At 39.8% G+C, this 14127-nt stretch overlaps 1 protein-coding gene across 3 annotated transcripts in view; it reads left to right on the top strand.

Annotated features, from left to right (window-relative positions):
• The first annotated feature begins 683 nt into the window (after nt 1-683).
• usp46 (ubiquitin specific peptidase 46) overlaps nt 684-14127 on the top strand; it is a 31158-nt gene continuing 17714 nt past the window's right edge. For 2 of the 3 annotated variants that reach the window (XR_009063946.1, XM_057841947.1), the window contains exons 1-2: nt 684-999; nt 9028-9108. Coding sequence is in view for 2 of the 3 variants with exons in the window: in XM_057841947.1 (XP_057697930.1) it covers nt 964-999; nt 9028-9108 (117 nt within the window). In the remaining variant the exon portion in view is untranslated. The remainder of the gene's footprint in view (nt 1000-9027; nt 9109-14127) is intronic. The other variant, XM_057841948.1, reaches the window with a different exon arrangement.

Below are 14127 nucleotides of genomic sequence, written 5' to 3'. Positions count from 1 at the left end.
TCAGACTTGATCAAAGATTACTTTTTGCAAAGTAGAAACACCAACATTTCAAAACAGACAAACGGACCATTCACACAGCTATATAGTTACACTGACATTGTTAGCACTATGATGATGAAATACGGAACAAGAGACTGCAACTGCTATGTCTTGAAATAATCATTAGCAATAATAAAATTATGTTACAATGATGAAAATATGCAAATAAGTAAATTGTATGTGGCGAGCAAAATAAGATGCAATGTATTTCAAACTTAATTTTCATACATGTGAAATAGGCCCCGCCAAATACATTCATTTTTGATAAACAATAATTATGTTTTTATTGTCGGAGCAAACGTGATATGCTACTTCATTAAGTACTACGTTGAAATTGATTATCTACATAGTTATTAAAAGAAATTTATTAATATTGTATCTTTGGATATATATATATACATACATATATATATATATATTTGTTTTATTTTTTATTTACAGTATTTTTATTTTTTGTTTTGTTTTTTTAAGATTCTTAATTCATGAAATGTTTCGTCATCAATTTTTGATAGATCGACGCCAATGATTGGTTGCAGTGCAGCCAAGTCAGTTTGACAGAGCCCCTCTCTGATTGGTTGAAAGTCTCTGTCACTCAAATGCTTACCCCTGAAGTAATCATAACATTATCATTAGGTGGGCGGGGTTACATGACGTAACCACGGAAGCCTTTCTCATGTTTGTTTGCTAACAAGCCGCCTCTTGTAACTCGGCCCCATGATGTTGTAATTTTTATCTCTTTTGAGGATGAAGGCACTTCGTCGCTGAATCTCTCGGGGTCACCGCTGCCCGTATGGTGCCGCGGCAGTCCGTCGCGACGCCGCCCCGGGGCTTCCTTGCCGTGTGTGGCCTTCCCATTCAACTTGTTTGCTGTGAAAGTCATGTTTCTTTCCTGAAGATGGCGGCTAGGGGGACACTGTGAACTAAATGACTGTCAGAAACATCGCCTCCATTTGTAATATGGTGAGTACAAGTGCTTTTTTGTCCGCGGTGCTGGCCGGATTGGCCTCTGTGTTGACCCAAGCGAGGGCTGCCAAAAGCGGGCAGAGTCAATGAGGCAGATGCGGGGCTGGCTGAGCTCCATTAAACATGGCATAACATAGTCTGCTTGTATGTCGTTTATAGCATCATTTGTGGCTTTTTGTCGTTGTAGTTGTCTTACAATATATGCCAAGGAGCATGAGAAAAGTCATCTGCTTTTGCGTGGTGCGTTTAGGGACTGAACGGTCAAATAAACCCACCATGCTGTCATTATGGTGTAATGACGTAAGATCACTAGAGCGTACCATTTTGAGGTGGGAAGATTTCTCATTGAAATTTAAAATACCACAAACAAAGAACACAAAATTTAGCTAACGTCTCTAAGGTATTAGCTTTTTTTATGTCCCAAAAATGCTTGGCGAAATCCCTCGTTTGCAGCTGTAAGGCTTATTCCTCCCCCGCTCAGTCTCAGTGAGTCAGCTGTGTTACTCGATGGCTGGAGGAGGTGAAACTCCTGAACTTTTCCCCTCATCAAAGAAAACGAAATCGACCACGGCTCGTAGCAGGGGTGTCAAACCAATTCAGCAAAAGGCCAAGAGGGTCCTGGATCTCGTTCCAACCACTGAATAGGTCATCTTTTCACCAATCTGATCTCTTAAGCCTGAGTTATGCTCCCGCGTTGCGGTGACGGCGCAGCAACTACGGCGTCATTCGATGGTTCTTCGACTATGTGACGCGTTGCTCTGTAATTCACCGCCAAGCCACTAGAGGGGTGTTGTGTTATATTTGTACGGTTTTGGGGCATGCTTGTTGACTTCTACTTGTCTGGTTTAACGGAGAGAAAATAAACAATGCAAGATGGAACGCTTGAATGTGGATCTTCAGCTCATCAACATTGAATAAATGTTGATCATACAAATATTGAGGCGCAGGCGACGCAGAAGACGGTTTCGAGGCAGTCTGTCCAACTTCTTCTAGCCTCGGGTGAAAACCAGCTAGCTGTGGCGGCTAGCTTCAAATTGGCGTCGAGCACCGCGTACAGCGTTTTGTCCGAGGTCTGCAAAGCCCTCCAGCTCGATTTGTTTGCTGTGTCCTTCAACCAGCCAGTGGGAAGCACTAGCAGATTTCTGGCTTCTATGGAACTTCCCAAACTGCGTTGAAAACCTTGATGTTAACGTTATCATAAAAAGCACCGAGACACTCTCAATCAATGATGATGTATTGTGTGTGAACTGTCTGTTATTGAAAATCAAAGATCAAAACAACTCTTTCGACACCAAACCTGTGCTTTATTCTCCATATACTTGAAGTTTGACACGTAAAAAAGTCACAGACGCACAGCAAACATATGTACACAATAAATGATGAAGTGCACCAACCAAAAATACGACATACAGTGATAAAAAGCTGGCAGTTTTTGGCCGACTGGTTCACAGCTTCGTGTGGCCACTCGATTCCGAACACACACGTCTCGGTGGTTCTTCCATTTTTTTTAATTCAGTCGCTGACCTTGCCATTTGGCAAACTTTGATGCCTTGACGAGACTTGTTCTTCCATGATACTCCCGTCGGCTTGGTCCATTTTTGTTAGGCCTGAACAATATTAGAAAAAACTATTGCTGCGATTTTTTGGGGGTTTGCGATATATTGCGATATTATATTGCGATATTAAAATATATATATATATTTTTTTAAAAGACATTTTTACTAGATGACTTGAATAGCTCTTTGGAAAGACTTTGGATGACTCCTCATGACCACAGTGTACAGTATTCCATCGTTTTTCGCGGTTAATAGGGACCAGAACCCGCCGCGGCGGCAGCTACATTCGTACCGGATAATTCGCCCGCCCCGGCCGGTTCGCCGCGGCGTATTCGGGTCCTGGCTCTGCTCGCACGCCGTGGGGGAACGCTCGAGAAACTGGGGTGTTCGCCGGAGGTCCAGAGGCCGGGGAACCGGGCTCGGCCCGCCCCACCCCGCCCCGCCTATGGCGAGGCGGCGGCGGCCTGCCGGACTGGCCAGAGCGGCGGGCTCCGTCGGAAGACGGCTACTTGCCGACTATCGGTCTCCAGTAGTGCCGGTATTTAGCCTTAGATGCGAATTTACCACCCGCCTTGGGCTGCATTCCCAAACAGCCCGACTCTGTATCGTCACAAGCCCTGTAGTTTAACTTAGTGTTTACAATAGCTTTAGCATTCCTGCTAGCAGCAGCCTCGTATTTGTTCCAAAATTCTTTGTGATGCAGTTTTAAATGGCTGCTGGGTTAGTGGTTTTGAATGAGGACGCGTTCTTTCTGCCTCGTGGAACTTCTACGTTACATGTTTCGCAGATGGCGAGAGCGTCGTTTTTTTAGTAACAGCCGCCATAATATTCAACTACTTCTTGTCTTGTAACTCTGCCTCCTCAACCCTTCCTCCCTCAGGGGCTTCAGAGAGGGTAGGGGTTGAGGAGGCGGCGTGCTGAATTCTTTGGTTGCGCACATTTGGAGGCAAAATCAAGTATATAATTATCGGATTGCATTATCGGTTGAATTTTTTTTATTATCTGGATTATCTGTGTGACGTCATAATTGCCATTATTGGCCGATAATTATCGGTGACCGATATTATCGTGTATCTTTAATATATATATACTTTTTTAATAAATGCTTTTTAAGCACTTTAAATGTAATAATTATGATCAGTTTTAAACATAACTGTCCCACTGAATCATTTTTAAACAAGAATAAAGTACTGTAGTAGGAAAATGCTTGGCTTTATTAAATGCTTTTGTTTACCTAACATGGCTGTGACTCTTGGAGTGACATGTAGAAATTACAAACTCCTCATAATCACTTCTGGCGTTTATTTTATATGTCTCGAACATCTCCACATTCTCCCCCCACAGACACACACATTCATTCCAGCCCACGCTCCTTTGCAGAAACTGTTTAACAAGTTAAACAGTTTGATTGACAGATTGCTGCCCGGCTTCTTTGACCAGATCAAAGCCATCGTTAACTTTAATAAGCAAGTGCCGCAGTGACTGAGAGCTGGGAAAGGGGGTGAGAGAGGCTGTGAGAGCAAATGAAGCAGATCAAGGGTTTGTGGATCAGAAAAATAAACAAAAAAACTATCGCACGTCCTTGCGATGGGACTATCGCGCATGCGCACATTGCGATGGCGATGTTTAAACGATATATCGTTCAGGCTTAATTTTTGTGCCTGGAAAAATAATGTTTTACAATAGTGGTGATTTCGCGCTGAACCGGAAACAACAGTCTGAGCGAACCAATCACAGTCCATTTCCGCCACGTCATATGCGTTGACGTGACGCTAGGGTTTGAAAAATCGATAGGACCGCGTCAGGCTACGGCGCAGGGTCGTAAATCAGGTCTTCCTTGATGGCGCAGGTCTGACGCGGAAGTATAACTCGGCTTTACAAGTGTAATCAGTTGATTGCAGTCAGGGGCTGCTTGTTTCAGCAGAAAATTCATTGGTTAACCTGTTTGCGCAGTTTTGGTTGAAATGAAATTAGACATGTGCCGGTTACCGGTTTCACGGTTTACCGTGGTGTGAAAACGTCGCGGTTTCAAAACCACTAAAATTTTCCGTCATACCTTAGTACGGTATTCGCTATTTTTCATGTGCCAAAATGCAGCCAAGGTGGCTTGGTGCGGCAGCGCTCACCCTTCCCCTGTTTGTTGCCGTGAGTGTCAGTGACCCTATTCTGCTAAACAGCCAGCAAACCCCCCCAAAAAAACCTCCAAACACAAGGCTTACTTTTCTTCAATTTATTGAGCTCTCAAATCGTGGTGAAATATACAAATGAATACATTTAAAACGTTATACAATTGTATTTTTCCACATGTGAGTAGGTTCAACAGGATAGCAGTAGCACCATGAAAAAGGTCGCCAAAAACAAAACATACATTTTCCTTTCAAATTCAATATACAAACTAACTAAAACTTACAAAGACGAATGTTAGCCTAGGCTAAGCTGGGAGAGCAGCTTGGTCGACGTTTTATGTCTCACAGCCGCTGAGTGAGAAACAAGCTTGAATGAAGGGGGAGAAAAAAAAGGATCGCGTCAAAGATCGCTACTTGCGAAAGGAGGTCTCACTCCTCACTTTTTGTTTTAGATGAAACCTTGAAACCTCAACAATATTTACATTTTAACTAACTTATAAAACTAACTTATACATTTTTAACTAACTTATTAACTTATGAATTCTTTGTTCTTTTTAACACAAAGGCATGACATCATGTAGAAGAGAGTTGACACAGTGGCTGAAAATGGCGAAACTTCAGCTTCTCCCCCTCAAAAAAAAGTCATACAGTATATATTTTTAATTTTATTTAGAAGTGTTCTTACTTTTTTATAGCAATTATTTTGTTCTTGCTCTATTATTGAGCAACTTGAGCTCTGGCTGTGGGTATAGTCTAGGTCAGGGGTCTCCAATCCAGTCCTCAAGGCCCACTATGGGTCCTGGTTTTTGTTCCAGCCGATCCAGCAGAGATAGTTGAACCAATGAGGCTTCTGCTAAAACAAGCCACACCTGACTGCAATCAACTGATTGCACTTGTAAAACACCAGATTGGGGGAAAAAGTGTTGTCATCTTGTTTGGTAGGAATGAAATACTGCACCCACAGTGGGCCTTTGTGGAATAGGTTGGGGACCCCTGGTCTAGGTTATATTTATTTTAATTTTATATAAAATATTTGTTATTTTTTGTTAATTCATTTATTTTCACATTAATTTATTTTCACATTATATTCATGTTCCAATTTGCAAATATGTTCTGAAAAAAAAAAACCTGTTCAATGGAAAAAAGTTTTTTTTTTTTTTTTTTTTTTTTTTTTTTTTTTTTTTTAAACTCATACATCTCAAAATTTTGGAGGCAAGGCAAGGCAAATTTATTTATATAGCACAATTCCACACAAGGCAATTCAAAGTGCTTTACATCACATGAAGATCATAAAAATCACATTTAAATCAACACAACGTAGAAACGAAGACAAAAGATCGCATTTAATCACAGAATAAAAATAAATAAATAAAATAAAAATCAAACAAAAACTACTACTACTAATAATAATTGAAATCAGCAATGGAGATAAAAACAAGAGGAATAGAAAGCAGGTAGATTGAAATATATAGACAGTTATAGATATGCAGTGCTAAACAAAAGCGTTTTTAGCCCTGATTTAAAAGAGCTAACAGTTTGAGCATACTTCAGACGTTCGGGTAACTTGTTCCAGAGGTGAGGAGCATAATAACTAAATGCTGCCTCACCCTGCTTGGTTCTTGTTCTTGGAACATGCAGAAGACCGGTTCCAGACGACCTTAGGGGTCTAGATGTCTCATAGGACTCTAACAAGTCAAGCATGTATTTTGGTCCAAGGCCATTAAGTGTTTTGTAGACGAGCAGTAGTATTTTATAGTCTATCCTTTGACTTACTGGAAGCCAGTGTAGCGATTTCAAAACTGGTGTAATGTGGTCCAGCTTCCTTGTATTTGTGAGGACTCTGGCTGCAGCATTCTGTACCAGCTGCAACTTCCTGACTGATTTTTTTATCAAGACCTGTAAATATACCGTTGCAATAGTCCAATCTGCTGAAAATGAATGCATGCATAAGTTTTTCCATGTCTTGTTGAGTCAGAAGCCCCTTAATTCTGGTTATATTTTTTAGGTGGTAATAAGCAGATTTAGTGACGGACTTTAAATGGCTATCAAATTTTAGGTCTGAGTCAATAATTACGCCAAGGTTTCTGACTTGATTTGTAGCTGTAAGTGACATTGTGCTAAGTTGGCTGCTTATCTTTGACCTTTCCTTTTTTGGCCCAAAAATGATCACCTCTGTCTTCTGCACATTTAACTGGAGAAAATTCTGGCACATCCATTCATTGATTTGATGAATGCATTTGCTCAGGGTGACTAAGGGACTATAATCATGTGGGGACACAGAAATGTACAGTTGTGTGTCATCTGCATAGGCGTGATAGGAGATGTCATACTGTTCCATTATCTGAGCTAACGGAAGCATATAGATGTTAAATAAGAGTGGTCCAAGAATTGACCCTTGAGGGACTCAAGGGAGCTATAATTGCAATACCGTGATACCGTGAAACCGCGGTATTTTTGCTCACGGTTATCGTACCGTCAAAATCTCATACCGGCACATGCCTAAATGAAATCCAGGACCCTCTTGGCCCTTTGTGGAATTGGGTTTGACTTTGGCTTAGAGGATTTCCGACATGTAAAATGTGTTTGGGGAGGGTGGCTGCCGAGGAGGTAATACCTTCAATATGATTTCGCATTTATACAAAATTAAAGGTTAATAAACACTGTCATGAATGTTTCCCACCAGCTACGAGAGTTAACTCCAGCATGTTTAGTGTATCTAACGGTGATAAAACATGTTTTTTTGTTCTTTTTCCTCCACCGTTCTCACAAAGCTTTTTTATTTTTTTCCACCCACTTGGAGCTTCCGCTATTCTTCTCTAGACGACTTGTGTACACTTTACCTTCAACGCCACTCTTGAGCGCCCCTAGTGGACCGCCAAAAAATTGCTCAACAAACATTGAGCAGTTTACAGCATCCATACTGCATTGTATGGCGAATATGTCAAATAAAAGTATCAATACTTGGCGGGAGCATATCGATAACCAATAGGATTGCAAAATATCGCGATATATCGCTGTATCGAGATATTGTCACACTCTTACTGTCCATGGCATCGCCTTACTTGGGCGCCAGTTGAATGTTAATTGGCTGTCATGGCAAATGGTAAAAAATCACAAGGACTTATGTTTTCCTGCCATTGAAAATGAATGGGAAATTTGGACGTACATGGCTGCCAATGGCATCCCATTAGAAATGATTGTGACAGACCTTGGCGAATTTTGGGGGAACCGTACGTTTTTGACAAAATCTGCTACTTTTACTAAAACTTTTATGCCCCTTACCGTCCTGGAATGTTTTATGTGTAAATTATGCGGCTTGGTCAAAAATTGTCGGACGAGATACTTAAAAAAAAAAAAAATTTTTTTTTTTAATTTTTTTTTTTTTTTTAACCTGCGTTTTTGGGCGAATGGAACATTTTTTTAAGGGTCATTTTTAAAAAATCCCTTAGTCACACGAAAATTCTGGTCGTTTTGATATTTGAACGGTGCCGGTCGGTCAAACGAAGAAACATCATAAAACTTTTTTTTTTTAAATAATTTTACTATCCGGGCCTTTGCTTTGCAAAACCCCAGTGGCTTGCTTTATTATACTGTCAAAACTAGCGGATGGAAATTATAGATCAAATATTCCATGGACTCTTTTGATTTCTGGTGTTGAACTCTGCAGTAGTTAGTTAGACATCAATAATCGTCAAGCAAATTCTTTTGGTTCATGTCACTAGTGGTATCCTTTTGAGGTGTACGTACCTTTGCAATGTTTTCTTAATCCATTTTTTTGTTACAGCATTGTACAGTAGAAGAGCAGTATATTCATTTTCATCTACAAGGCACAAAAAAGATGTCAGGACTCAGGACATGCCGTAACTTTTCACTAAGCACTTGATCACTTATTACAATAACTTAATAGCTTTTTCCTGTAATTTTGTAAAATTGATTATATTAAATGGTAAACCTATTGCAGTGGTATTGCCCATCCTTCACTTGTCCATTGGTCTCCTTCCTGACTGTGGATGTTCAAAGCTGTTGCTGTTAATAGAAAAGCAAACAATGAATTCAGAGACAGCAATTGAGGTAAAATACGCTAATGCTGCTACTTTTCCTGGATCGCTGTCTCAAAGCACCATTCAGCTTCAGCGTCTAAATGGTCGCCCGCTTCGTCTCAACAAAGCTTACTTTGAGCCCGGAGCAGAGATAAGCGCTGGAGCCAGGTAATCATCTGTAAAACACACCCAGACCATTAAGACTAGATCCACTTTCGCATACGTGACGTGCTGCTGTCTGTGGGAAAGACTTCCGCCAAGGCTAAACTTTCTTCATTTTGGTTATGGTCTCTCTACTTGCAGGGCACCAATGCCTCCGCTCTGGAGAAGGACATCGGCCCGGAGCAGTTCCCCATCAATGAACACTACTTTGGTCTTGTCAATGTAAGCATCTAAACAAATAAACACCATTTCTCAGTAGACATGTGCCGATTACCAGTTTCAAGGTATACCGTGGTATGAAAACGTCAAGGTTTCAAAACCGCAAAAAAATTCCATCATACCGTCCCCCACTTTATTAGCTATTTTTTATGTCCCAAAAATGCAGGGAAAAAATCCCTTGCTTGCAGCTGCAAGGCTCAACCCTCCAGCAATAGTTGTTGCTCAGTGTCAGTGAGTTGGCTGTGCTACACGATAGCTGGAGGAGGTAAAACTCCTGAACTTTTTTCCCTCATCGAAGAAAACGAAATTGCTGGTATGGGAATACTTCGACTACAAAAAAGTTACTGACGGCTGCGGCTTAATAGAGGAGGGCTAACCAACATGTAAAACATGTTTGCGGAGGGTGGCTGCCGGGAAGGCAATACCTCCAATATGATTTCATGAACATTTCCCATCGGCGACAAGAGTTAACTTTAGTGCGTCTTGAACATTAAACATTAAAACATGGTCTTTCTTTCCCTCTTTGGCAACTGTCTGTGTTGAGAAAGAGAGTGTGTGTAAGATGTTAACGTGATACAAGTCATACACACGTGCTCTTTCTGGAAAATAATTCAATTGTTTTTGTTCTGATGGTAATAACGTTGAGCTGTGAGTGTGGGTTTTGGCTCACCTAAAGTACTGCATTTATTTTAAAATTTATTTTGAATATTTCAGTTATTATTTATTTATTCATTTATTTTAACTAGGGCTGCAGCTATCGAATATTTTAGTAATCGAGTAATCGACTGAAAATTCTATCGATTAATCGAGTAATCGGATAAAACAAATATATTTTTAGGTGAGGAGCAATTATACATATACATGAGAAAACAAGACATTTCATCTAATCTTGAACCATTTTCAGTCAATCAATGTCTTTATTTTCAATGTATATTGTTGAAAACAGCCAACAATTGCATCTCAGATGTAACTAGAATTTAAAAAAAAGACTAATTCACTGCTTTCACTCAAAAAACTTTTAGATCTTATTAAAATATATATATATATCTTACCTAAAAATGCCATTATGCTTGATAACACACATCACTTAAAAGTTAGGATTTTTTCCCACGTGTTTCAATTGAATTTCTCTTTGTGTCAAGCCATTTTTAAGTTCTAGTTAAGTTTTAAGTTAGTCTAAACGGTAAGTCCTGATAGGATTTTGAGTTTTTGCAGTGTTCAAAATAAATGTATAATACAGGCTGTATTGGAGCACATTAGGGACCAGTGCTACTTAGTGTTTTATCCAGCAATGACTATTTAGCTAAAATTGATAGTTAGCATGATTAAGTTTTTATTTTACACCCTCATCACTCCACAATGCTATGTTATGTTAAAGCCTGTATGTAAGACACGTTAGCCATGCTTCGACAGTGGTCATAATTAATTGAAACCTAGCCCTCCGCAGGGCTAACGTTACGTGAGCTAGTAGCGACAGTAACGTTAATCTTATTTATTAGCGCTTAGCGCTCTTTATTAGCGCTTAGCGCTGTACTGCTTTAAGATGGCGGCTGTTTACAAACGCTGCCCAGACGTGGCCGAGTCTGTCATTTCGCATCTAGTTCAATATACATGTGATCTCTATGAGACGCACCAGACGCTACCTGTTACCAATGTAGCATTGTGCGGGCTAGTACTTAACAACGTCGGCATCGTTTGTGGTGGCTGTCGGCTGTGTTTTTTTTTTTTTTTTTTCCCTTCTTCCTCTCCGCACGTGACGGCGCGTTGTCCCGCATTAAAAGTAGTCCCAGCAAAACGTGATGCTTAGAGCTGTGAAAATAAACAATTACTCGAGGTGAATAAAATTACTCGGATCAGTTTTTAAACTCGAGTTACTCGAGTTTCTCGAGTACTCGTTTTAGCTCTAATTTTAACTTAACATTATACTTAAGTATAAAGTTTATATTAGAGATGCACGATAATATCGGTCACCGATAATTATCGGCCGATAATGGCAATTATGACGTCACACAGATAATCCAGATAAAGCGAAATTCAACCGATAATGCATTCCGATAATTATATACTTGATTTAGCCTACAAATGTGCGCAATCAACAGTTTTGTCCAATTCTGCTAGTTTTAAGGAGGTGTTTTTGCAGTGTAGTAATGTGATATATGTTAGGAATGGCTTACTTTTAAAGGCATTTTTGTGCAACTTGGATGTTTACTCTCTAAGTAATTGTTGCCAAAAGCGTACCATTACACAACGTCATTGCCATTGTTTAGTTGTTGGAATTTACTACTTGTTCACATTTGATGTGGAAAAAAATAGCACTAAATTACATTTTTGCACAGTAACATTTGATCTTTGTATACTTTAAATTTTACATACATATTTGAATAGAATTATCGGCGTGACATTATCGGTTATCGGGTGGAAGGGGCAGGAAATTATCTGTTATCGATATCGGTTGAAAAATGTATTATCGTGCATCACGAGTTTATATATGTTTTAATTTGCAAATATGTTTTGAAAAATTAAAACTGTTCATTGGAAAAAAGTTTTTTTGTTGTTATTGTTAAACCCAGATTTCTCAAAGTAACACATTTTAGAGCTGTTATTGCAATTCCATGAAACCGTGATATTTTGGATTGAGGTTACCATATCGTCAGTATATCATACCGGCACATGCCTATTTCTCAGTGAAAGAATTGAAATACCATTAACCTCTCTACATCTAAAAGTTTCTCCAAAGAATATTTTCGTCTTCTGAACTCATTGACTGTGATAGACATCAAATCGATTTGAACGAGGAAGAGCTGACATTAAATGATCATCCCATTAAATAAAAACTGGTAAAAAACAAAAAAAAAATCCCTTACATTAAAAACAACACCTAGTAAAAATGACCTCCATGTTTAATTGCTTAACGTATTTAAGTATGTAAACAGCAGATTTCTCAACCTCTCAGACAAAAAAAAAACATAGTCCTTCTAAAAAAAATAGCATATTGTGATAAACTTCATTATTTTCTGTAATATACTCATTAACAGTAGACTTTCATATATTTTAGATTCATCACACACAAATGAAGTAATTCAAGCCTTTTATTGTTTTAATATTGATGATTTTGGCAAAAAAGTCAAGAAAAATAATAAATCCCGATCTCAAAAAATTAGCATATCATGAAAAGGTACTCTAAAGAAGCTACTAACCTAATCATCTGAATCGACGCATTAACTCAATACACCTGCAAAAGATTCCTGAGACTTTTAAAAACTACCAGCCTGGTTCATTACTCAAAACCGCTATCATGAGCAAGACTGCTGACCTGACTGCTGACCAGAAGGCCATCATTGACACTTTCAAGCAAGAGGCTAAGACACAGAAATAAATTTCTCAACGAATAGGCTGTTTCTAGAGTGTTGTATCAAGGCACCTCAGTAGGAAGTCTGTGGGAAGGAAAAAGTGTGGCAGAAAACGCTCCACAGCCAGAAGAGGTGACTACACCCTGAGAAAGATTGTGAAGAAGGGCCGATTCCAGACCTTGGGGGACCTGCAGAAACAGTGGACTGAGTCTGGAGTAGAAACATCCAGAGCCACCATGCACAGGCATGTGCTGGAAATGGGCTACAGGTGCCGCATTCCCCAGGTCAAGCCACTATTTAACCTGAAACAGCGGCAGAAGCGCCTGACCTGGGCTACAGAGAAGCAGCAATGGACTGTTGCTCAGTGGTCCAAAGTACTTTTTTCAGATCAAAGCAAATTTTGCATGTCTTTCGGAAATCAAGGTGCCAGAGTTTAGAGGAAGACTGGGGAGAAAGAAATGCCAAAATGCCTGAAGTCCAGTGTCATGTACCCACAGTCAGTGATGGTCTGGGGTGCCATGTCAGCTGCTGATGTTGGTCTACTGTGTTTTATCAAGGGCAGGGTCAAGTCCAGCAAGCTATCAGGAGATTTTGGAGCACTTCATGCTTCCATCTGCTGAAAAACTTTATGGAGATGAAGATTTCATTTTTCAGCACGACCTGGCACCTGCTGTCACTGCCAAAACCACTGGTAAATGGTTTACTGACCATGGCATTACTGTGCTCAATTGGCCTGCCAACTCTCCTGACCTGAACCCCACAGAGAATCCGTGGGATATTGAAGAGGAAGGATGAAGAGGAAGTTGAGAGACACCACACCCAACACTGTGGATGAGCTTAAGGCCGCTATCGAAGCATCCTGGGCCTCCATAACACCTCAGCAGTGCCACAGGCTGATTGCCTCCATGCCACGCCGCATTGAAACCGTCATTTCTGCAAAAGGATTCCCGACCAAGTATTAAGTGCATCGCTGATATAATTAATTGAAGGTTGACTTTTTTTTTTTTTTGTATTAAAAAAAACTTTTTTTGTATTGGTCGGATGAAATATGCAAATTTTTTGAGATAGGGATTTTTTGGTTTTTCTTTTTTTTGCCAAAATCATCAATATTAAAACAATAAAAGGCTTGAACTACTTCAGTTGTGTGTAATGAATCTAAAATATATGAAAGTCTAATGTTTATCAGTCCAGTGTTGGGCACGTTACTTTAAAAAAGTAATTAGTTACATTACTCACTACTTCTTCCAAAAAGTAACTGAGTTAGTAACTGAATTACTCTATAGTAAAAGTAACTAGTTACCAGGGAAAGTAACTATTTCCGTTACTTTAAAAAGAACTTGTTGTATGTCAAAGAATTTGAAATTTTCGGAGCAGTATTCGAGTCAGTGGAATCGAGAAGAACAGACAGGCAGTTAACTTGTTAGGTGCTTCAGCAGATTTGAATAGCTTACCACAGATGTCGACAAAATCTTTGCCCCGGGACATAAATTACACATTACATGCACGTTCTTTCCTTTAATTTCGAAGAACTTGAAATAGTGTCTATATCTCCACCTCTTAAAGGACAATTTTTCTTCTGACTGCTCTGCCATCCCGACCCTGTGCATCTGTTTTGCGTGTGTGTGTTTGCCGCACGCGCTGTTCCGGTTTGCTTGTGAAATCACCGGCTCTG

The sequence above is a fragment of the Corythoichthys intestinalis genome, chromosome 7, assembly GCF_030265065.1.
Source record: "Corythoichthys intestinalis isolate RoL2023-P3 chromosome 7, ASM3026506v1, whole genome shotgun sequence".
Lineage (NCBI taxonomy): Eukaryota > Metazoa > Chordata > Actinopteri > Syngnathiformes > Syngnathidae > Corythoichthys > Corythoichthys intestinalis.
Note: the sequence above shows the minus strand (reverse complement) of the source record. Positions and strands in the feature narration are given on the sequence as shown.